This window comes from Echiichthys vipera (assembly GCF_963691815.1).
Source record: "Echiichthys vipera genome assembly, chromosome: 19".
NCBI classification, from domain to species: Eukaryota; Metazoa; Chordata; class Actinopteri; order Perciformes; family Trachinidae; genus Echiichthys; species Echiichthys vipera.
In genome coordinates this window covers 21,961,370-21,987,424 of record NC_139844.1, presented here as the reverse complement: position 1 = coordinate 21,987,424, position 26,055 = coordinate 21,961,370, and the positions used below count along the sequence as shown (strand labels likewise).

The window sequence follows — 26,055 nt, the reverse complement described above, 5'->3', positions numbered from 1 at the left end:
TTGTGGTGTTACCTGAAAAGTTGAGAGGAGGGACGTGTAAAAACCAAGTGGATGAGGTGTTGATTACAGGTGTGATATGGGCTGCTGAGGAGGTTATGTTTGGAGCACACACAGCCGGTGTTACCCGGCGATGTGGAGCACGGTTTGGGTTGTTTTCTGCACAGGTGTGTTGCATGTGGCTCATCGACTGGATGATGTAGTGGCTTGTGAACATTTTGGGCTTGTGACCCCTTTTTAAAATGAATCTAATTTTGCTTAGGGCTAACCCTCTTGTCGCAGTCGATTAGTTGACCAGGCAACCGGTTGAGATGTATTGGGTCAGTCGGACGTGTTTTCACGCCGAAAGACTTGTTTTCCGAGAAAGTTACGAAGTGAAGATTTAAAGTGGTGCCTTTGCGTGAAAGTTTGTGGAGAAACTCGTTTTTACAGTTCTGTCGAATAAATCAACAAGTCCATCAGTGGACAAACCGTGTGAGCAGGGGCGGATTAAGGTCTTCATGGTCATGGGCCCCTAGGCCACTGTGTGTTGGGGCCCCCCACATTATTAATCAGCTTTGTCAGAAAAAAAAACCCACTAGAACAGAAGAAGAGTCTGCAACCTTGAAAAATCCTTCAGTAGATCTGGATCCTGTTGTTCTCTCAGTCATTGTGCTTTTCTTTTTCATGCACTATCACACTTCCTTTCTGACATGTTGCCGCTGTACTGTCTAGTTACAGTGAGTGACGTATCATTTGACAACAAAACTGACAGCTGATGGGGTTAATGTGTCCAATATCTATCTTTCTAAGTTGTTTTCCCAGTGAGGTAAATTGAAAAATTAAAAATAGTCTGGCCAGTCCGAGGTCTCCGCACACCTGGGGCCCCTCGGCTGCAGCCCAGGCCGCCCTGTGCATTAATCCGCCTCTGCGTATGAGTGTGGCGTCAACTAAGAACTTCTTTAACGGAGGACAGTCCTACATGTTGGATACTTCTGACCTCACATCATAAGCTATGGAGCTATGATCGGTTTGGTGAAAAAGTGAGATCAGCCTCGAATTCTTCAAGTGTCTCAAAGAGGTTTTCAGTATTAAACAGGAAAGATCGACGAATTAGGGACTGTATGGAAATGATTAGACAGGGGCAGGGGGCAGAAAAGAGGGACGTGTGTATTCTTTTTATTTTAAATGAAGATGATGAGAGTATTTGTTGGGAGACCAGGGGATTGTATCAACTCTGTGTTTCCAGTCTTTCTCATTCCAGATCTATATTTATATTAGTGAAAATATTGCAGTGCTAAAGTCCATCAGCACCAACAGAAATGTAAACTGGACGTGTTTTTGCTATATTGTGATCTATGCCTTAAGTGTATTATGTTTAGATAGTGAGGGGAGGGTATTGCAGTTTTGCGTTTGACAGGGACAAATATTAATAACGGCGCGGAGGGCATTGCTTATTTTTAACGACTGCACAGTCCCTCAGAGAAAAGAGTTTATGATACACGTGTAAACAGATATACGGTTATTTATGAATGTCTTTGTTAAAAGCTATGAGTACGCATTCATCACTGGCCTATAATCAGTTAGCGTATGCTTCATAATACAGCAAAACATAGATAGAATCACAAATACACATGTCCTCGGTCCTTTAAATGCATTTGTAAATACTTTTAAACCTGCTGTGCACATAAATATCTATTTTATGACGTACCATAATATGGTAATATACCTACATAATGATATTGTAATTGCTGTCCATTACTTAAAAACGTTAAACCCTCACCTACAAAGTCTTTATCATCTTGAAGGAGGTCCTAAAGTCAGGCAATGCCTTTAAAACTATTGAGGACCCATAGTTTGATACACACACTGCCTGATTTGTTGAACTTGTGTTCTCTTATTACAAATATATGCTCATGTAATATTCCCAAAGTGGCGAGGGGGGGGTTCTCTTTTTTGTTTGAAGTGACCGCAGTTTTATCTCTTAACACCGCTTTATTTCTAAAATACAGAGTTTCAGACTGAAAGACTGAAGTGGAAACTTACTGGGATCTTTTATGTGCTTTGTGTGCTGTGTTGGATTCTCTTTATTGTTTTAACGAAATATCATTATATCTATATTTTTAGCATGCTTAATAGTTGCCGTAGATTTGGAAGGTTTTGTTAAACTGAAACATTTACAGTTTGTTTTGATGGTTCCTTGAACTGTACCTGCTATTTCTCAGGGCGCACTCACACTGTCCTTCCGCACCACGCCTCAGGCTTTAGGGTACTTGTTCCCCCCTCCCTCTCCTATAGCTGGCCAGCCCGTTTGTACTCACACTACCTGGGCCTCGCGCAGATGCTTCTTGCCTGTCCATACGTCATCACGCCGTAACACGTCACACGCATTGATTGACCGCAGCGCGATGCGTTGCTTTGTTTTTGTGCGTCTTGTCGACTGATTTTGAATCTTTTCATCGACCAAATCTGCAGTAAACACTCCACCTCCGCATCACACCAACGTGAACCTTTCACCGCCATTGTTGTTGTTGTTAAATGTCCGCGAATGGTCTGTTTTTTTTTTTTCTATGTCCCAACAGGCACACATAAAATGACGTCAGAACCGCCGTAGGCCTCGTGCTCGTACACGTACACGTGCGCACGCTCGTGCTCCTACATGTGCAAACGCGCTCTACAAAAGCCCACCTCTCTCAAACAGACTGTGGACGGCCAACTGGCCGCAGTTAGGTGCGGAGCGGTTGCACTGGTCAAACGCACTAGGCTCTACCTGAAAAACCTGTTTTGGCCCAGTGCGGAAGGACAGTGGGAGTGCACCCTCAGTGTCCAAAAAGATGAATGTCTATAGGTCATCAGTCAGTGTGTGTGTGTGTGTGTGTGTCCATTGAATTGTTATGTGGACCCACCTTGGCTGCTATATTACACACATCCTCTTCAGAGTCCTTGCAATTGTTATTAAAAAAAAAAGTCCCCTTGTGTGCCGGGGTGCGGTGCTTCTCTGAGAGGAGTTGATGATCTTTTTTTCCGACCAATTAGAGGCGAATCGCGGCGTCATTGATCTCCCTGTAAATGCGAGATTACTTCCTGAGGATCACCGGGCCTAACTGTGTTTAAAGAGCTTAATTGCCGTTCGGCCAGAACGCTGCCGCACGAGGTAATATTTCACAGGTTATTCCCTCCAGTGTTTCCCCACCTACACTTCTCAGCAGGGAGCCGCAAATGCTGCCTGGTGGAAAATTATCTTTGTGGTTTTTAAGAAAGAAAAAAAAAGAATCACGATCAAAGCTCAGTATCAAGATTATCGGTTAGATGTGAGAGTTGCTTTAAATCAACATGCAAATGCAGACTACGGTTACTGAGGTTACTGAGGTGACTTAAATCATTCATCTGTCAGATGAATCTGGAATTCAGGGAATCAAGTGAAACAACTCTGAATTTCAGGTTTGAAATGTATGTCATTGTGGTGTTGAGTTTCAGTCTCAGCGGGCAAGGTCACACTGCAAAACGGATTACATCTTGTCTGAGAAGCACAGCGTAGAGTTAGTCGTCCTGTGACAGGGCGGAGACGGACGGACGCACACGAAGATGAAGGATCACACACAACGTAGTTTTTTTTTTAAAAAAAGCTTATTTTCTGGATGTTTTCAAGCCTTTTATCATATAAGACAGACAGGAAATGGGGTGAGAGAGGGGGTGAGACATGCAGCAAAGGGTCGGAGTCGATCCCGCGGCCGTTGCCTCACAGACCTTCAGCCTCTTTACATGGGGCGGCTGCTCTAACCACTGTTCCCCACAGCGTACTAGCTCACTTGTCACATTTCTGTTACGTTTAAATCCCAACTGTTTTGTTTGCAGCAATCCCAGCTGTCTCATTACCCGCAGAGGAAGCTCGCCGAGCTCCAGCTGCACGTCGAGGCTTTAGAGAAAGAGAAGTGCAGGAGGATTTATTAAATGATATCACTTTGGAAATGCTATAGAAGCAGGAGCTGTAGTTCAAGAAGTTCATTTTCATTAACCCTGGAGCTACACCAGCTCCGGCCAGGATCACTCTTGACATTTCAGTCTCGGATCGCCCTTTTTTACGCTGCACGAGCACAGACGGGACAAAATCAAACACGTCTGTGAAAGTCTTGTCGGGATCGGAGACGGTTGATGAGTCGTCAGCCGGGCCAAAAAAAACTCCAGTCATGAATGAGTTCACACTACAGAGGAACACGCATCAAGCACCAGGCCTTCACGCAGCTGCGCCGGTCTCAACAGAAGCCCGGGCCCGTACTTCTCAAAGTACAGCTCCATGCATAATTAAAAGGCTTGCTGTGATAAGACCTGGGGTGACTGCTTTTCCTGGTGATAAACCGATAGCTACGCCATTACTATGGAGCTTGTGTTATAATGTTCGAACCACGTACAGTGCCACACGTCAAAGACCCGAGAGTCTGGCCCGTACCGCTCACGGTGAGGGAGGGGCCGCAGCATTCGTCTGAAGTAAACTCTTAAATCCCAACAGACACACCCGAGCAAGTTCTGAACTGAAAAAGTGTTTTTCTATTTTTTTTACACACAATTTACCTGCGTTAAAGGGGATATAATGTGCTAATTGTTAGGTTCATATTTGTATTTTAGGATGGTTGTTCAATTCGATTTTATTTATAGTGCCAAATCATAACAAGAGTTATCTCAGGACACTTTACAGACTAGGTAATGACCCAACAATTCCCCCGTAGAGTACGGTGGCGTTGAAAACCTTCCCTATAACAGACAGGAATGTCCGACAGACCCAGCTCTGTGGAGGACGGACATCTGTCTGCACCTGATGGAGGAAGTTAAGGAGAGAGAAAGAGAGAAAAGACAAGGACAGACAAAAGACAGAGAGTCAGACACACTTCCAGAGATGCAAGCAACCAAAGAGTAACAGTAACTATAATAATATCTATAGTAATGTGAATATGACTTAAATGTTATGGCAGTTAATACAGCAGAATAGTAGAAACACGCACAGCTAAGGTGACAGAATATGACAATGATAATAATCATGGAGCCAAACATGATCAATGATGAGTAGGGGCAATAGCAGCTACGATACAGCGAGACAAACCACTGATGGTGTCTTTATGGCTACAGATTTTGTAATTTATAAGACTAGTTATAGTTTATATGACATATAGTCATAGAAGTAGCAGTAAGCGTTGTGACATCACAACCGTACAGACGTCCTGACGGCTCATTTAAAGTCACAGTATCTGAATATGGGCCGTGTGCATTACTCTGTGCTTTAAGCATTTTGATCCTTTCACAGTATGTATATTGCACCTCAACCTGCTTTCAAATACATGTAAATCTCCCTTTTTACAATATGGCACATTTGACATGATACGCTAACAAGAATCTATGTGATTGTGTGTTCAGTGAAAAAAAAAAGAAAAAGCCTAAGTAGCTCCTCTTTAAGAAGGGATTTCATTAACCGATTATAGCAAATTATGGGACGTAATGAGGTAGGACCAGACGCTCTTGTGAGACGAGGAAGAAAAAACCTTCATTTAGGTTTTAAAAGGGAAGTTGAACGGCAGAAAAATGTATAATTGTATTTGCCGCGGAGCGTTTTTTCCGCGTGGTGCCGCAGATTCTACTGTGTCCTAGTTTACCTGTCTTATTGGGCAGACAGTAAATCTTTATGACCCCAGCTCCAGTATAAAAACACACTTCATTACCATTTCCCTATTTCCCAAAACACATGCAGTTGGTTAAGTTACGGTCCGACAGTTGCTTAAACATAAACATGAGTCATTTTTATGTTTATGTTGCAATTTCACACCGAGCTCAGCGAGTCTTTTTTTTTTATGAATACTCCCAAGATTATTGTTTGTTGCTAATTGAGTGGAATTGCTAAACGATTTGGCAGTAAGCGTGGAGCGTTCACAGTACGCTGTGTCAGAGATGTATGCATGGGATGCCTCTCTCCACATTATTGACGCTTAGACATCGATTTCCAACAGTAATAAGCGCCCGGTTTAAATAGCTGTTTAGCTGCCTTGTTTATTAGTCTTATTTTCGTATTAAGGTCCTTTTGACATTTTCTTTTCAGACTCAACATTTCAGACCAAACAATTGACTTTAACAAGCTGTTATTTGCACGCTGTGTGCACACTGTGATAAGGCAGTGAATGAATGGCATGCGTCAGTTTCTTCTATGCTACATAACACGCACGCACGCACACGCACACACGCACGCACGCACGCACACACACACGCATTATAATGAGAGATCACAAATGGACATATAATAGCCCGCTATATGATTAAATCAATACAGTCTGACAACAGAACCATTGGGCTCAATGTTCTCATTATTAAACTACTTTATCTGTTGCATCAGATGTTGTGTTTGTGTATCTAAACTGAAGGCGTACGCAAGATGGTCGATAGCTTTGTGATGCTTGTGTCTCCGTTCTTGCTTGCCTTCATCCTCTCTGTGCCTCAGTACTCTCCGCACCACTAAAGCTCTTACAGCTGCTTCGTCACGACAATAAAAACATGTTTGAAGTAATGTTAAGGGTCCCTGCTCGGTCCATGATGCACCTTTAGTGTATAGTCCGAGCGTCTGCCCTGAACATACATCAGTCCTGTTGTGATATGGCTGAAATTGGGGCGCCCGCTGATCTTAACATCTTCTGCTTGATTATAAGAAACCCATAGAACGAGACTAGACTTTCAATATTTTCTTGATTTTAATTTGAGCAGAGAGCTCTGGTGGTGCTCTAAGTGTCTTTGCATAGTGCTCTGTGAAGCCTACAGTACTCACGGCGGTAGAGTACACCCCCCCCCCCCCCCCCCCCCCCGGGCCACTGCGAGGCGATGGGGCCTCTGAGTACAAAACAACCACTGCCCCGCCCGTCACCGCACAGACACTGTCTGCTCCACACAGGGTGTTCAGAAGCATTGACGCCCGCCTCTCGCGCACCTCTCAGAACACATACATTTCCATGTTATTATCGACCCACACCTGCGTTTCCTCTCGCCGAAGGCCTATATGCGCTCTGAACGTATGAACTGTATCTATATTGACTGATCGGCTCAGTCTGTGTGTGTCACCTGATGTCGGCTGCCTCACTAGAAAAAGAGAAGTAAAGTTAATGAATCAGTTAAACAATGTTGATTTCTTCCCGTGGAGCCGACACGAAAAGTGTTTTGGTTTAGTAAATATCTGTCATTCAGCTGGTGAAGGCAGGTTTTCCAGCAGCTGTCACTCGGCTCAGGAGCTGCCGACAGACGGCTGAGACCAACGCGTTCTCTCCACTCGTCACAGGAGGTTGCGGGCCGTCAGGTGCAGACACTGTGACTTTAACTTTGAGCCTGATGTTGAAGAAGCTGCGGGGCTCATCCGTTACATGTTTGTGTTTCTGTAAGACACGGCTTACATGTTGTTTGTGTCTTATCTCTCACTCTGTTGCTCTGTTTCCACTTACATATTGATATCGTGAGACAGCTTTTTACTTTATCCTCACATTTTAATATCGTGAGATCACGTGGGACGAATTCTTGTCACACCCCTAAACTCTGCTGTATAGATCACTGTAGGGCTGCAACGATTATTGTCTCAATCTAGAAATCTGTTGACCATTTTCGACGTCCTCAGATGTCTTTTGTCCACAACTCAAACACATTTAGCTTACTGTCATTTAGTAAACCAGAAAATATTTACTTTTGAGAAGCTGAAAACAGAAAAATCTAGATTATTTCTTCTTAACACGATAAATAAATTATCATAATAGTTGGCGATTAATTGAATAGTTGACAACTTACCGATTAATTGTCTAATCGTTGCAGCTCTGGATCACTTGTTGCTGTGTCAGTTGTTAACTTTGTAAGCACATGGTGAAACTAGCATCAACTTAAGTTTTAACCACTTGTCCGTCTCTGGTCTCTAGGCCCCGCGGAGAAGCATGTGATGACTCACGCAAGGCAGAAGGGTTCCCTCAGCCAGAGCGACGGTAGCGCTGAGTGGTGGGACAGCTGCCCTCTGTGGCCACATGGTGGCACGATGGGCGACGCCTGGCCTGAGCGCTCACTTCGATTCGGGAGGACAAAGAAGATAAGTGAGATTATCAAACAAAGGAAAGTCAAGGCCAAGAGGGTGAACGACAAAGGAGGGAGGACAGAAAAATCTGATCAGAACAGAAAACTGGACCGGAGGCGTGACAAGAAACGGGACAGGAAGTCGTACCCATTGCGCGGGAGGGCCGGGGGTTCAGATGGGGAGGCGCTCAGCTGTCACGTCCTCCTTACCCGATTGGAGGAAAGCATCCGTGAACGGGAGAGTTCTAAAGAAAGGGTGCGAAAGCATGTACGTCGACATTTATCTCCCAAACCCAAAACAGGGAAAAGCAGTGAAAGAAAAGGGGCAAAGTCATTACCAAAAATCAAATCAAAATCAAACAGCCCAAGTCCGAGCGAGTGTGTTCATGTCCCAGAACCTCGCAAGCGCAGACTGGCCTCCCTAAATGCCGAGGCGGTGAACAGTCTACTGCTTGAAAGAGCATCGGACCCTCAGGCTGCAGCTAAACAGGCCAGGAGACAGGAAGAGCCTTCTAATGGAGGCATATCCATGGATGCGTATCCAACCAAGAGTGGCGTCCCTGGAGGTCTGAAGGCCGCACGGGGAAACGTCAGTAAAGCCTCCACATCTCACAAGCTTGAACCGTGCCAAAGCTCTAAGCAGGTCAAGAAGGTCAAAGCCAACCGAGCAGATAGCGGGTGGATGAGTCAGGAGAGTCTGGATGCCCCCGCCCCCAGACGATTGGCAGGACTCAATGCTGCAGCCCTGTTGAAGTTAACCAGCTCTTCTGCTAACAGTAAGCAGAGAGTAAAGGCTACACCCACAGCCACGATCACATCAGACTGCAAGGCTCCTGCTGCGATCTCAGCCCCAAAACAGCAGTCCAGGGTCAAACTCAAACATAAGGGACGCTCACAGAGGCAGAAAGGGAAAAAGGCCCCTCCCCTGCACAGTGGCTGCACAGCCTGCAAGAAGAAGGCGGACTTTGAGCCCAAAGTGGAGTGGGAGACTGGTAGCTGCACCCATCGACTGACCAAACCGGGCTACCAGTCACGCAGCATGCTAGCGTACCCGCTAAAGCAAGTGAAGGAAGAGCCGCTGGAGACCGAACTGAGCCCATACTACTGCTGTCCCCCAGACGGCTCAGTGGAATACTGCCACCGCTTGGCCTTCTTCTTGGGCCAACAGCCCTACGGAGAAACAGAGGATCAGCCACTTAACCCAGCCATGACCCCTGTGAAGCGGGAGTGCCTCATAACCTCACCGTCCCTGACACATACCCACCCGCACACTGCTCTGACCCTCAGCCCCCACCCCTGCCTCTGCACCGCCGACCACTGCTTCTCCAGCTACTACGTTCACATCGCCCACCCGACACACACTGGAACAACGTCGGCGAACATGGCCTCGCGACCTCTGAACTTTGCACCCTCCAGTTTATGTCCCAATCGAATGAGTGGCTCCAAGCTGCTGGATCCACGGGTGCCCCACGGCTCGGGGCTGACCCACCCCGCCTACTGCAACTCTGTGGCGTCACCGTGCTACAGCGACGCCTGCGGGATCAGCGGCTACACCTGCAGAGCCATGCCTCCTGTCACCAGCAGGGCTTGTTCTTTCAGTACAGGATGCACTGGATGCACACACAGCATCAAAACAGGTGAGTGGAAAATAGAGATAGTTAGCAAAGTGGCTTGTCAAAATGGCGTTAAAAAGCTTTCACTGAGATTGTCTAAACCGCCACATTTAGTGTTTTAAATAAGAGCTGGAGCAGGTTGAGTTTATGCCCTCACTGATGGCAGGTTCATCATTATGTCACATCTTTGATTCGTCCTCTTTGTATAGCTGGTGTTTTTGAAAGAAAGCTGGTGTCATTGAGGTATTATTTAAAGAACCACAGAGTCCTTTGTTGTTAAATGTTTGCCCCAGGCTAGTTGTGTGGCCAAACAAGTGTGAACATTTCTCCTTTTTGTTGTTTTTCTGTTTCGGTGTGAGCTTTGAAAGTGTCCATAGCTCGAGGCCGACTTAGATATTCCTCGATAAGGAGCTCCGGGTTCATACGGAATATTTCTCCGTAACAATTGTGTTATTTATATCTGGGCCGATGAATAAGATAGAGGACGGCCATTTTTTAAGCCGATTTACAGCAGAACCATGCAATTTGCTACTTTTGTGTAACTTTTGCTTATCAGCAGCAACTGCAACATAACACTAGCTACCATTAGTTACAGGTCATAAAAGACCAAAGTAAGGCTTTAGAGGCGAAATGCCTGAGTGCATTGAAGTCATCAAAAGTCAGTTTTATTGCTTATCAACTTTTCATCTGAAAGAGGAAGGTGAAGTGCAAATTAGATTTATTATGCTCTCTTGCTGTATCATCTCAAAGTATCTTTACTTTTCCAGAGGGTTACTCCTCCCCTCAGGGTGACCACAGCCCCTCCCTCCTGGTTGCCCCGTCCCTGCCCGTCTCCAGCTGCCCTCTTTCCAGCGTGCCCACTTCCACCCAGACTAAACCCCACCTGCTGACCCCGCTGTCGGGGCGAGACCAGCCCCAGGCCCGGCTAAAGCTGGCCACGGAATGTCCGCAGAGCAACGAGCCCTCCGACGGCTCCATGTCCATGGGACGCACGCGGCTGCCCCAGAAACAGCCCCAGAAACAGCCGTCGGCCTTGCCAAGCCTCAGCAGCACCAAACAAAAGAGAGTCAGCCGGAGACGTGCCACCAACGGTTGGCGGCCTGTTGGAATGCCCACGGAGAGGGATGTCTTCATTGCGGTAGGTTATTTGTGAATACATCTCTGAGTAGAGAAGATGAGCATGAGATTAGAGGGCTTCTTGTCTGGTTCTCTCTTCATGGAGGCTCTTTTTCTCTTCTGTTCCACTACCTGCTAGAGGAAACGGTAGCATCCAACAGATGCCTGGCAGAAAGAAAGAAAAAACAAAATCAGCTCTAGGGGGAGAAGATAATTGTGTTTTGACCACACAAGTTTGTGCGACAGATTCCTTTTTGTCTTTATAATGAGAATTATATCTGTCCTTGTCGGTGCGTATGCGTGTATGTGTCTGTCTCAGGGAGAGGATGAGACGGCCCCGCGGCAGTGTTATGAAGGGGTGGAGAGGGACGGTGAAGTGATACACGTCAGAGACACTGTGCTGCTACGATCAGGACCCAGGAAGAAAACCCTCCCGTATGTTGCCAAGATATCCGCGCTGTGGGAGGACCCCAAAACAGGTAAAGGAGACGAGGAGGGGGGGGGGGGGGGGGATTATTGGAAGATATGGTGGATGGACAAAGGGACATATGGCCAAGATTGCTTACGTGTGTGTGTGTGTGTGTGTGTGTGTGTGTGTGTGTGTGTGTGTGTGTGTGTGTGTGTGTGTGTGTGTGTGTGTGTGTGTGTGTGTGTGTGTGTGTGTGTGTGTGTGTGTGTGTGTGTGTGTGTGTGTGTGTGTGTGTGTGTGTGTGTGTGTGTGTGTGTGTGTGTGTGTGTGTGTGTGTGTGTCACTTTGCCTCTTCAGGAGAGCTGATGATGAGTCTTTTCTGGTACTACCGACCTGAGCACACACAGGGAGGCCGAGATCCCAGCGCACACTGTGAGGTGAGGCTCACTTTACAGTTGGCCCGTGGTCGAGTAACAGTGTTGCAGGAAAACAGCAACAGCACACTGAAAAAACCTGCATGCCATACACACACACACACACACACACAAGCCCTGCTGTAGACATCCGTTGTGAATAGAAACATAAGTAGTGTTTCACTTTCTCACAGTGAAATTGCGGACCGAATAATGCAGGTTCATGAATGTGTGATGTGTGCAGTAAATGGATGAGCGTTTCACGTTCACATCACCCTAACATGTTTTTTTATAATGATTTTAATGAAAATACAATGATTTTGTCAGGATTGTCCAGTTTTATACGGAGCGTCAAACTGTTCAATATTAATAACTGATGTATAATATGAGATATACACGTAATGGCAGGAGATATAATATAACCATGAAGGTTTGGGCGGTGTGCATGTTAGCGCATGTAGTTATTTCATGTAGTGGGGGGGGGGGGAGAGCTGTGAGGAGCTAATCCCAGCCCACATTATTTCCAATATTTCAAGTAGAGCTCCTTTAACAGTCTTCTACAGCCTTGTGCCTTCACATATGAGCCTATAATTTGGCACAAATGTGTTTGTATGCGAGCGGAGAGATCAATTGCCGTACATTACTTGCAGCGCATATTTATTTTTGATTATTTCTTCATTATAAGTAATGGATAATGATGTGTCCTGGTATACATAAGGAAAACCCAGTGCAAGGAGGGGGCTGACTAACAGTCGCTGCTGCCGGAGACATTATTATCTTTCCCTCGGCAGCCCTGAAACTGTTGAAAGTTGGGTCGCGCTTAAGTGTAACCTCAATGCCAAATGATGATATCTCAGCCACCTCCGTCTCGCACAAGAACAGAGTAAAAGAGGGCAGCAATTTCACTGTGAGAAAGCGAAACACTACTCATGTTCCTACTCACAACGGATGTCTACAGCAGGGCTTGTGTGTGTGCGTGTGTGCGTGTGTGTGTGTCTGTGTATGGCATGTGATGTGGAAACACAGAAGCACAGTCCTATTGCACACGAGCAATTAAGGTCTCCCGTGTGCGCGCAGTCGAAGCGTGTTGTCTTTCCCTCAGCCCTCAGCCAGCACTAAAGGAGACACTTGTGTTGATGTGACATTGTACACCCACTGTTGCTTTCAGAATGAGATTTTCGCCTCTCGGCATCAGGATGAAAATAGTGTCGCCTGCATAGAAGACAGATGCTACGTTCTCCCACTAGCCCAGTACTGTAGGTAAGTATGCACACACACACACACACACAAACACACAAACACAAACACAGGAATACACCCCAGCCATAGACGTTAGGAGGAAGTCTTTTGGAGTTGTTCCTTGTAATTAACACCTCAGCTTCTGCGATATGTGATGCGGCTGTGTTTCTGACTTCCTGCTTGCACGTCGTTGACACTGCAACCGTTAATGAATCGAGGGAACACCAGGCCGCGAGCGTTCGCTTAGACATCATTTGCAAATATCTATTTTCCAGTTCAGTTTTTCTCATATTTTCAAATGAAGGTATAGCAGCGTGGAGATAACTTTCGATTTCTTTCTTTCTCTTTGTAGATTTTGTGCCTTGGTGAAGCGGCGTGCCGAGGGCGCCCCACCCGGCAGCGCCAGCGTGGTGCCCTGCTGCCCCGACTTCGCCCCCCCCTCCCACCGCTGTGTGCCCATAGATGTCGACCCGGAGCTGGTGTATCTCTGCCGGCACGTCTACGACTTCCGCTTTGGACGCATCCTGAAGAACCTGCAGTAGTGGGGTAGAAGGGGTGTCGCACCCATGAATTAATCATAACACAGCTCCCCCTCCTGCACTGGGCTGTGTGTGTGGGGGGGGGGCGCCGAAGGACTAAACACCCCTGTCTTTCTGCTGGGGACGCTCACGATCAGAGGGAAGAGAGACGATGGGGTGGGGCTGTTATCTTTTGGCAGAGGGACACATTATGAAGCACAGATCCCTTCAGTTGACGACAGAGGGGTGACCGTGCGATAGATGAATCCATCTCGGTCAGAGCGTCGTCAGTCCCTGGTTTGGAAGAGCGAGGACGGAAGAATGCATTCATCAGCTTGGATTGTTCAGCTTCCACAACACTCTGAGGTTACATGGAGGCTTGTGTGCGTCCCCCACCCCCACCACCACCACCACCACTACCACCCCACCCCCTTCGCCTGCCAGGAATGCTGAACACCAGGCTGAACTGGGCTACTGTCAGGGCCGCGTTTCCCCCCCAAAGCATCTTAGCGCGACAATCATGTTTGTTCCATTTGTAAGCCAATGGCTCAGGAATGGCGCGGCGCTAAGGTGCTTCCGTGGGGGGGAACACGAGGACGCACTGTAAGCTCAGCGTTAACGGTGTTCAACGGGGCCGGGGTGAAGGAGCAGCTAATGGAGAGAGTCGTCTTATTTCTCCTGATTTTTCGATTTGTCTCAGTCGTGTGTGTGCTCGTGCGTGTGAGAGAGAGTGTTGTCAGTGCGGATGAACGGGATAAATGTGGGTACGTGTGATGGTTTTTTTTAGGAGGCTTTCAGGCAATCAAACCAAACAAGCAGCTTTAGAGGGAAACGGAGCTCTTCTTAAGCCCGCCCTCTCTCCTGAGTGCTACAGTGCACCGACACTGACAGAAACATTTTCATCTCGAGCGAACGCTCCGCGCAAACTCAAACACTGTACCTGAAGGGGGTTAGCGAGGCAGATTTCTCCTTAACAAACTCGCCTCTAGAGCGGGGCTTCTTTAACTATGGTCGGGACACTGAAGATGGCTCTCAATGTACTTTATCACTGACATTTTCAAACTAATTTTCATCTCAGCCACAGTCCTGACTTGAAGAAGCCTTGTTCTAGAGAGGCTTTTCTAACAGTCCAATACAGTGAGCTCTTACTGAGGAGTCCAGACGCTCCCGAGCCCTGAAGGTCATCGAGACGGGGGCATGGCTTTATTGTTTCCGGTTTGTTTTTCCTTCATATTTTTTCACCTTAGCCGTCTCCTGTGACTTGCCTTATGACTTGCAGGTAGAGCCTCGGGCAGCTAGCGTCCCCTTATGGTAATCCCAAGAAAATGATTAGCCGATCACTGGACAAAAAGCACCGATTTAGGACTGTCGCTATGGTATTTTCAGTCATCGTTTTGTCAAACGAGCGTCACAAAATACTGAAACTGCCCTGTGTAATTTCCCACAGCCCCAGGTGACTTCTTCAGTCACCTTTTTCTGACATCACCACCCAAAGATGTTCATTTAACGAACAAGAAAAGCATCAAATCCTCTTTTTTGACAGGCTAGAACCACGCAACCTTTGTCCTTGACTCAAATCGACTAAAATGATCAGATGATTATCAAAATAGTTGCAGATGAATTTCCAGCCCGGCGGCCAATCAGTGAACCGACTCATGGTTAGACACACGGCGCACTTCTCACGTCAGCGATCTGCTGCGCTCTAGCTGCTTGTGTTGCGTCCTGAAATGTCGCAATATCTCGGTAAAAAAAGTCTCTTTTACCGTTTCTAATTCTACATCCACAACAAATTATCTTATTCCTCCTCCCCGCTCTCCTCCCCACTCTCCTCCCTCTCCTCCCTCTCCTCCCTCTCCTCCCCCTCCTCCCCCTCCTCCCTCTCCTCCCTCTCCTCCCTCTCCTCCCTCTCCTCCCCCTGAAGATAAACCAAAGGATGTCACACAAGCCGGAGTCCCCGTCTCCTCCCTCGCACTCCTTCTCTTTGTCAGCACTTCGGCCCCTCGTTCCCTTTATTATATTGCACTAATCCATTCCTTAATTACAACAAATGTGTTCAACTTTTCTTCATTTTTTTATTTATTTATTTTAACCCCAGCTACTAATATCCTTCCGGGGGGTGGGGGATATATATACTATGTATCATTTATGTGTGTGTGTTTCGTAGAGAAGGAAACAGTGAGGTTGTCATGGCTACTTTTTGTCAGTGCAAACTGTACATTTCTATTCGTTCACCAGAAGTCGAGTCGGCCAGCGTGTTCGTCGTGTGACCTGATGCACAACCTGTTAAAGATATACAGTATATATATCACTAGAGTCATTCCATTTGGTTTGTCAATCAACTCTGACGTACATACATATATATATATATATATATATATATATATATACGGTATAAATATGTATGTCCTTAGACCCTGACTTTAGAAAAAGGTATCTGGATGGAGGCCTGACACGCTGTGGACCAACGTAGCACCATGTTAGACGTGTATTTGGATTGAGGGGGTTGGGGTGGGTGTGGGTGGGGGGTGGGGGGGCTTGTTTGATACTTAGTTGAGTCATGGTGGATTTCAGCTGCACTCATTCATTGCCTTTTTAACCTGCAAGTGTTTTAACCGTGGCTCAGAAAACGAGTAGTGTCGGAGTGTGCGTACCTTTTTTAAAAACCTAAAGAGTCCCCGATCGCTTTCCTACACCGCAAACACCCCGTTCCTCAGCATTGGATCAGTCCTAAACGTCGTCAACACTCTAAAGCCATCTCTAACTTTTTCTCTATTTGAGCGGCGTGACACCGAACCCCCGAGTCAAAAGTCAAAATCCTGACGATTGGGTTTTGTATTTCTATTAATGCCCAGATTCTTCAAAGAGGTAATATATATATATATATTCTCCTACTTTACAATTTCTCCTTATTAAGACTATTTTATTATGTCGGTTTCCTAAGATGGCATATGCAATATATTTTTAGACTTGCTATTTTTGGAGAAAAGGGGGAAAAAGGAACTTAACAAATGGAGAGAAGAATATGCATCGTTTTTTTATTTCATTTTTTTTTTTTTTGTTGTCGTTTGAAGTCATCACGGCGTTAATTGAGATTTGACCAAATGAACGAAAAGGGACTCGATGCCGTCGTGTGACCTGAGGTTGTAGAGAAACTCCCTTCCAGGCCGTTTCTGATGAAGTGTACATATCTGAATCCAGGAAGCACCGGGCACTCTTTAAACATGCGGGCAGCCAATGCACAGTGTAGTATTTTTGAAAAGATCTGTAATAATTATATTTAAAGTAAGGAAGAAAAAAAAAGTATTTAAATGGAGTACACACGATACGATATATTAAGATTTCAATTTAACTTATTTGGAAATACTGTGTCTAATGGATGAACTACATCCTGTGTCTTTGCGCTCCAGGATAGAGAAATGATTTCTGTTTATTTGTAACTTATACGTTTAGAAATGAAATGGTTGAGTGGCAGAGATGTAAATGTTGTTTAGTTTATATGATTTAGTTGTCAGGGGGGGGTGGAGACCAGACCGAAGCACACCCTGACGGACGGGAGTGCAGAATATTTGATCCCCCCCCCCCCCTTTTGAGATACTTAAACAGTCAAATCTGAACTGAGACCTGTGGGAAGAGACGGTTCCTAGCTCTCCCGCTTAACCTGACTGACCTTAAGTGTGACGTTTGGGAGAACGCCGGGGCAACATGGTCACCTGAGCTCGTATTGATTCGTCTTATTAGGGGAGACACAAAAGGCAGCGCACCTGAGACGAGACGGGACGGGACGTCCTCTGGGCTCCGAGTAGACGATCCCCTCAGATGCTGATCCCAGACCAGTGTCCCCTTCTCTAAATTTAGCCCAATATTACTGAAGGTTTTCAGAATCAGGGACTGTGTGAAAATGACCAGGGAGGGTGAGGTGGTGAGGAAAATGCCCAGGGCTCTGTGTTTTAAATTCATGATTAGGGGGTGGTAGTCATAATAATTATATTTTCACGTTAAATCTAGGGTGAAATTACGGTTGCTCGAGTCTGGATAGAGTGGCTGTATTTTGCCTATTTTGTTACGTTTGCCATAAATGTGTAATCTTGAGATAGTGAGGGGAGGGTATTGTAGTTTTTGTAAGAATGAGGATGAAAATAGTGTCTTTTTAATAACATAAAATATAAGATTGCACCCCTCTCTCCACCCTGATCATTTTCACACAGTCCCTTATTGAAGCCAGTCAAGGTGTTCCCGTGGGCCGAGAGGAAACGAAGGCATCGTACTATAATGAGTTGGTGAAATTGAGGGTTTGCTGAATGGCTTCTCCCACCATCCACCATCAAATCAGCTGGCCACCGTTGCCTTTCTCCCAGATGTGCATTGACGGCGTTTGTCCCCTAGAGGGCGGGAATCCTATGTGTGCGGAACAGTCTCACGGCCACGTCCCAAAGCTGTCCTACAGCTTCCTCTCCTTGTCCTCTTCTCCTTGCATCCTTATCTCTCTGCTGCTGAGTGATGCAGGAGCTTCCCGGTAAAGGAGATGAAGAAAAAAAGCTCAGTGAGGACGTCGCCATGAGTCATCCTCCCAAGTGCTGGCTTGCTGTGCAAAATTCAAACTAAAAGAAGAAGCATGGACTCCATTGTATGTTATTATTTATGTGACTTAATTGTCTAGCAGCTTTGCATGGTCACGGTTGCATCCGTGCCATGACGACGAGGCAGGGCCAGCACTGGGGAGGAGCCCGTTTCCGTGACTATAGGTGCCGGGGGGGTCAAACACCGAGTGACCTTTACCGACGCCACACAGGGAGTGTGTTCGCTCCACGAGTCAAAACAACAAAAGCACCCGAGCAACCCATGAGATTTTAGCTTTCTGTGTGGTTTGTACTGATGCTTACTGTCGACCTATATTTTGATATATTTGGTAAAAAAAGCGGGGGATATACAGTAAAAAGTCTTGATATTTTTGGAGTAGAGAAGCAACGTGTGTATCAGATAACTGTCACTTTGTCATGCTCTCTGAGAATCTCTTTTTTTTGGAAGAATTATATAACATCCCTACTGATTTAATGTTCCATTGAAAGAATATTTATAAATTTTAAGTCCTTTGTGAAAACTCTGCGTGTGGATCTTTTATTTATTGGGTACTAACCTTCTGCAGCTGGGTCCTTCCTCTATGCTATATGACATTATACTGTGCAAAAGGGAAGCTGTTCTCACTGCATGTGATCAGTAGGAAGTCTGTAGTTCCCCCAGAAAGCAACTGTTATGCTGTATAATCTCCACAGGAGGTCAGCAGTGAGACGGCATGCACAGGTCAGGGTCAGACCCCCTGACCTTTTCATTTAGGCACCAAAAGGCGTACAGTACATGGTCATCTGTTAATTTGAATACAGCAAGAGACAGGTTTCAACCTTCTCCTGTCCCTCTCCCATGTCTCCCTCTCCCCCAGTGATCTGCCTTTGGCCTTTATCCCTGTGCAGGTCTCAGGGCATTAGGAATGTCCAGCTACAGGTCCTTAGTGTCTGTTACACAGGGATAACCGCAGCCAGCACAGCTGATTAGTGTCCTATAATAACATTACTAGCCGTTCACCTTGAACTCAGAGAACTCTCAGGAACCCCAGTCCCTTGTAGGACTTTAGTGGTTTTAACCAGTAGCGTTGATTCCTATAGGCCACCACACAACCAAAGAGGGTGAGATTTAATGGTCACAGCCGTGTAGTCCTCACATTTAGTCCTTAATTGTTTGTTTAGCTTTTTAAAATGTTCGTAAACCTTCTAAAGTACTTCAGATTTTATATGCAGTAGGTCAGTTTGTCATAAACATGAGGACTCGTTTGAAAGAGGAAGACTTGCGGTGGCACATCCTGGAACAGGAACCCTTTTAATCCAGAGAGGAGCCTTTCTTCAGGAATGCCGCACGTTACTAACTTTTGTATTTCTGCTCAAAACCTTTTCACATGTACGTAACAGTTTACCCATGAAGATAGAAAGAACATAAAGACAGGGTAACATAAGATAAACAGAGAGGGAGAAAGTACTTTATAGCAACATAAGGGCGCTCACTGAGACAAATAAGGAAAAAATATACAGTAAAGAGTTCAGCTTAACTATAGGAACAATATTCTAAATATAAAAAAAACAGTGTCTGGTGAACTATCCACATGGTTGGTGCAAGTATACTGATTTGCAGAGGATGTATATTAATAACAATTATATATACAATCAATGTAGAAGGACACAGGGGTGTACAGATATCTAATATACAGGGATGTATGTACAGGTATGTGATATACACAAGTATATTACAGAGATGAACAGATCTTGAATAATAATAATAAGCAAAATTCACAGTTGTGGTTTGAAATCTGACGTTATATTCTCTGCCACGTCTTCATTTGTTATGTTGATGTTGTTATTGTATTACTATCATCTTATTTTCATCCCAGATTTGACTGCATATTGTTGTAATTTCAACAACAGCTGTATAGAAACATATATACATACACAGAAATGCGTAGAGACATAACAGGAAGTATGGGCAAGAGAAGTGAGAATGAGAGAAACCTCGCTTCTGTTTTTTAATTAAAGTTAAAGATTTCATATCATGCTCATATTCAGGTTATATTTTGGGTTTCTACTAGAACACGTTTATATACTTTAATGTTCTTTTTCTCATACAGTCTGTTTGAATATATATATCTGTATTCACCCTCTGTCTGAAACTCTCCGTTTTAGCGCCTGTCTCTTTAAGGCCCCCTCCTGAAAAAGCCCAGTCTGCTCTGATTGGTCCGTGTTTCTGGGTCTTCTGCATCTGCACTCCTGGCATCTCCGCACCGTCATTGCAGTCGGGGAATGTCTTTAACGGCACTGGAGCAGCACTTTCTATCTTTTCTATAGTATGTTATTATTATGGCTTAGATTTATATAGCGTCTTTCTCAGTGCTCAAGGCGCTTTACAGAGTCCAGGTTCCATTCATTCACACAGACACGCACACATGGTGGTGGTAAACTATGTGGTGGTCACAACTGACGGAAGCGAGGCAGCCAATCAGTGCCTACTGCCCCTCCGACCACCTCCTCAAACATACAGCAGTCATACACTTTGACACGAGGCGAGGTGGGTGAAGTGTCTTGCCCAAGGACACAACGACCATGACAAAGGTAGGGCAGGGCGGGGCGGGGATTGAACCGCTGACCCTTCGGACATTCTCTCTACCAACTGAGCCACAGTCGCCCAAATAGTTATGTATGTAATAGTATAGTTGTGACATCACAACCGTACAAAAGTGCTCATGTAAAGTCACAGTTTCTGAATACGTGCTGTGGGCATTTCTCTGTCGTTTGAGCGTTTTGATACTTTCACAGTATTTATATAGAACCTCCACCTTCTTCATAATCAATAATTCCCCTTTTTAAACATGGGACCTTTAACATACTGCATGTCTCACCGTCATTTGATCACCGGCTGTGGTCAACCGTACTTTACTATCTACCATTTGCATTTGTGATGTTGTGAAACATCAGGAAAAGAAACGTAGTGCAAAGCATTTATTAAAGCATTCTGGGGGGTGGAGGACAGAACGTTTTGACAGATCAGCAAAGAGAAGCATCTGCTAGAGAAAGAATCAATCCACCGAATGCAAAATAGACAGAAAGCCAGCTTACACTGGGGGAGACCCCGACAATCGCCTAACTGGCTTTTCATCTGCTCCTGTTGTCTTTCTCCGTTGGTCTAATTACCACGTCCGGCTTATTGTCCTCTTGATGACTGTAATTAATCAAGTTCTGCTCCCTAATCTCAGAATCTCATCATCCTTACAGTGCACCAGGGCTGGCCGCGCCGGATGGCAGCCTGATGTAAGCTCTTTCTGGGAGTCTAATTGTGTGCTTGTCTCCAACTTTGCATGCAACAGCAAATTGCGCGGTCCCACCCTGCTGTGTTTTTGTGTGTTTTTCTCCGCACACGGGGTCAGTAATTGTTACTCATCGTTTCCTCCTCGAAACAGCGGCAGTTGAATGTTTGCAGACAGGATTTCTGCAGGTTATCTTTCAGGAAGTTATTTTGGGGCCTTTGAACGTGAAGATTTCTCCCTGCGAGGCCTCAGCGACCCCTGGGCGGTACCACTCCCTCACACACACACACACACACGTACACACGCTACGGGTTCTTACTCTCTGTCTTGCCCTCCCCTGAGCTTCAGATGGCTTACCAGGTCCTTAATCTGTCCTCTGAGTGACATCACCATCTCCCTGTGTCCTCCTCACACTCCTCACAGGACAGCAGGGGCAGAGGGAGGGAGGGAAAGGGATAGGTGGTGGCCACTGGGGGTTTAGGGAAGGTGAATTAGCCTGCCAGTGAAGCGTAGGAGACCTAGCAGGAGCACACAGGATCACTCCGGCACACTCCGTCAGCACCATGGCAGCAGGCATAGATGAGGGGGACGCACGCATGGAGGAGCTGCTGGACCAGGGCCTGGGGATGGAGGAGACGGCCCACGACCTGCTGAGGAGGCCCTCGCTGAAGGAGAGCTATCACAGCGACTCCCTGCTGGCGCCCGACACTGACTTCATGACAGGTACAGAGCTGAGAGAGGCTGGATGCTAAAGGGTCAGTTCACCCAAATTAAAAAGAATATATTTTCCTTTATTTACCCCCTGTGGTGTGTGCAGACAGACAGTTTGGTGTTATTTGACCTTCACCTCAATGCAATGGAAATGAATGCACTTTTGTATGATTTTGGTTTTGGTGGTTAAAGCACCAAAAAACATGTTTAAAACATTCAGTTTTTTATTCAAAACCTGCTGGACACCATGAGGGGCGAGGGACAAAGCTGAGCTCACCATTTAAAGTGTTCTGTGTGACTCAAGTGCATCTTGTAATCAACAAAAAGACATTTTCTGCAATTTACCACACACCAGGTGCACATACGTGAGTTTGCACGGGTTGGGAAAAATTGGTTTGCTTCTGATTTTCCACCAGAAAACAATTACAAGAATCTGTGAAATAAAATGAAAGTTATAAAAACAAAACAACCTCCATTATATCAAAAAAATAGAAACAAATTCTGCTTGTCTCATTGATCGTAATCCGCTCATTTAACGATATGAATCTAAATTAGTTTCAGTGATTTTCTTTTCTACTTATTCGTCATATCATACAACATTTATTCTGGTTTTATTAAGATTAGAAAAGTCCCCCAGATACTGATGAGAGATATTAATAACATTAATTTGGCACTTTTGGGCAGAACAAGGAGAAAAATGATAGCAAGAGCTTTTATTTATACAACAACGAATAAACTCATGAATGAAGCGAGTGAAAAGCCAATTGTGACACTTTAGATTTTCACTTAACCTTTAAAATGCTTTATTAGAACAAGCAAGCTACACACTAGTCGTGCATACCTGTCCGATGCATCACATGCCACGCAGTCCAACTGTGGGTGTTGTGGAATGTTCCTCGGCTGAGGAGATTTAGGGAACTGCCCCGTCCCCTCGGGGGTATTAGTAACTAATATATGAAGCAGTGCCTGTGCACACATGACCTGTGTGTGTCAGCATGCAGGGTGCGGATACTAGCTCACAGATGCTGTTTCCTCATTCAAGAAACACCATCTGTGAGCACAGATTAAACACTCACTGCTTCTCTGTGCCGGAGTTATGCCTTCATATATTTTTATTTCCCTAAAATTAACAATAAAAAGGCATGCATTTTGAAATGGTTAGCGCTGTCCTGGCTGTGTGCGCGTACGCGTGAATGTGTGTGTGAGTCAGAGGTGCAGAGATAGTCTTAATGTGTGTTTGTGTGTTGACATTTGCATGAGAGGCGTCCAGTGAGCCTGCCTGTTCTCTGTATAGCTGAGTTAGTGCAGAGATTGAGCTTTGGGCTGCTAATTCCCTTTTACAGCACTGGGATTATGTGCTATTCTAATCCCAGTCCCATATGGGGTGTGTGGAGGTGGCACGAGGATGTTGTCACGGCCACGACAAGAGGAGAAACAGGAAATCACAGGACTACGCAGAGTCAATACTCTCCATGAGAGACAGATTACTGCCGGCTGTGTGCGCAAATGATTCACCCTCAGCAGATCATCTCTGTCAGGAGAAAAAACTCATATATACAGAGCTTATGTATGTATACTCTATAGAGAAGGGTATACATAGAGTTAGGTCATCTTTATTACGTCAGTTCTGCCATTTATCCATCATTTTAGCTATTTGTCATTTATCCATTACTCCTAGTTAAGTATTTCTGAAATGTATCTGTTACTTTAGCTAACTATGTCTGCTACTGCCCATTACTTTTAGCTATTTGCCACTTGTTAATTATTATTTGCTTACTTTCTGCCATTTATCCATTACGTTTAGCTAACTTTCTGCCATTTATCCATTACGTTTAGCTAACTTTCTGCCATTTATCCATTACGTTTAGCTAACTTTCTACCATTTATCCATTACGTTTAGCTTACTTTCTGCCATTTATCCATTACGTTTAGCTAACTTTCTGCCATTTATCCATTACGTTTAGCTAACTTTCTGTCAAATGGTCATTACTTTTGCCATTCATCTATTAATTTTAGCTATTTGCCATTTATCCATTACGTTTAGCTAACTTTCTGTCAAATGGTCATTACTTTTGCCATTCATCTATTAATTTTAGCTATTTGCCATTTATCTATTACGTTAAGCTAACTTTCTACCATTTATCCATTACTTTAGCTAACTATGTCTGCTACTGCCCATTACTTTTAGCTATTTGCCATTTATCCAGTTTAGCTAACCATTTCTGCCATTTGCCCATTATGTTTAGCTACCTTTCTGCAATTTACCCATTACTTTAGCTAACTTTATGTCATACTGTATGTTCATTACTTCTATCCTACTATTTCTGCCATTTATCTATTAGGTTTAGCCGTTCATTCACTACTTTTATCTCCCTATTTTAATCAATGTGATCATTACTTTTAATGAGCTATATCTCAACATTTTAGCTGTTACTTTTAGGAAACTATTTCTGCAATTCGTCAATCAATCCAACTAATTATTTTATCTCTTTATCGAAACACATGGTGTTCAGATTTTAAATAGCTGACTATTTCCGAATATATTGTGTATTCAAATCATAATTTCTACTTATTTCAAATGAGTTGAGCTACTTCACAACCTTTACATTTCCCCTTAGCAACAGCTTAAGCATCCTGGTTGTGAATCATTGGTTTAGGTCAGGTAAAAAAAAAAAAAAATACAAACATGGCCACAGATTGTGTCCCTTTTGCTCCTAATCAGTTTGATCGGATAACTGCTGGGAAATAATGTTTCATTGCGTAACTGCACGCACAGCTGATTCCTGTGTCTGTTGTGAGCCTTGGGGTTCACTTTTCAAGCATTTTTTTTTTTGCCACTTCTTCATCCTCCCTACTCAGATTGACCTGCGCTGTAACCTCTGTAACTCGTGGATGAACAAGACGTTTACTGTAGCTCAACGGGCGACATAAGAACCAAAAGACCCTGCTGTTTTCTCCCTGTGTCTCCATCTCTCATAGTGACATGGGGCTTATGCGTGGGGGCGGGGTCAAAAAGGCTCAGTCTGAGGGATTATCATTGTAGTCTGCACACCCACACACACATACATGCAAATACGCGTACATGCACGGACAATTTAGGCTGAATTGGACGACAGAGTTATTAAGCATCATCAACCCCACCCCCACCTTTATATAAGCACACACCCTGAGCGAAAGGGCTTTAAGTGCTGTCATACACATCACAGCATCCCAGAGTGTGGTAGGCGACCACCAAGGAAACGTGACAGGATCAAAACATACCGTAGACACTGTTATACTGCTTGCATGCTGTTAACAGAGGTGGACAAACACCAGACAGGCTTGTGCTGTGAGTGTGATTGTGTATACGTGTGTGTCAGTGTGTGTGTGTGTGTGTGTGGCATAAGCGGAGCAAAGAAGATGAGATCTTAGTGGACTTCAGCCAGTGGATCCAGATCAGATGGAGGGAGAGCCGGCCCATCTGACGGGAGCCAGAGGAGGAAAGAGGAGCGAGAGAGTGTGTTCAAGAGAGGAGAGGAAGAGGAGGAAGACGTCTGGTGGAGTGGAGGAGGGCCCGTCCGGCCAGCAGAGGCCCCCTGACTCTTCGTCGGTGTCCAGTGTTACCCACGGTATCCACCTCTGAACTGTTGTTACTGTGTTGGAAAGAAAAAGTACAGAGTATAAATTGATGGAAGAATAGATCCCAGTGGGTTAGTGACAGTTGAAAGTGTTTGTAGACATGCGCCTTTGTTTACATGCTGCTGTGTGCTGATCAGCGTGGATGATCTGCTGCGTCCAGCTGTGCCGTGACCTCATTAGCTTGATTTTTGCTACATAGGCATAAGAACAGGGGATGTTAAAGAGCTTATCCTGTTCTCTGATTATGTTTACATCTTGTTGCCAAAAGAGATGAGCTTTGATTGCTTCAGCCAGAATTTGAATGTGGGCGTATTTTTGTCCTTTAAGTCCTTCTCTTACGCGTTGAAAGCACATCCTTACCTTTTCTGTGACAGGTGCATTTCTTTTCCTTCATTCTCAAGATTTTCTCTCACCTAACGGTCGTACGGTTTCAGTCTGAGTCATTTCTTTCTTGACACCATTTCCTCCCTCTTTGTGTGGTTGTGTACATCCGTATCACCCTCAGTTGGTCGACAAAGTCTCTCTGAGT

At 45.1% G+C, this 26,055-nt stretch overlaps 1 protein-coding gene across 2 annotated transcripts in view; it reads left to right on the top strand.

The window, feature by feature from the left end:
• Nucleotides 1–15,719, top strand: part of LOC310962263 (bromo adjacent homology domain-containing 1 protein) — a 33,454-nt gene extending 17,735 nt beyond the window's left edge. For both annotated transcript variants that reach the window (XM_083934665.1, XM_083934664.1), the window contains exons 2-7: nucleotides 7,902–9,686; nucleotides 10,430–10,800; nucleotides 11,098–11,257; nucleotides 11,545–11,624; nucleotides 12,769–12,860; nucleotides 13,192–15,719. In XM_083934665.1, the coding sequence (XP_083790791.1) occupies nucleotides 7,922–9,686; nucleotides 10,430–10,800; nucleotides 11,098–11,257; nucleotides 11,545–11,624; nucleotides 12,769–12,860; nucleotides 13,192–13,381 (2,658 nt within the window). In that variant the 5' untranslated portion in view covers nucleotides 7,902–7,921 and the 3' untranslated portion in view covers nucleotides 13,382–15,719. The remainder of the gene's footprint in view (nucleotides 1–7,901; nucleotides 9,687–10,429; nucleotides 10,801–11,097; nucleotides 11,258–11,544; nucleotides 11,625–12,768; nucleotides 12,861–13,191) is intronic.
• Nucleotides 15,720–26,055: the final 10,336 nt, after the last annotated feature.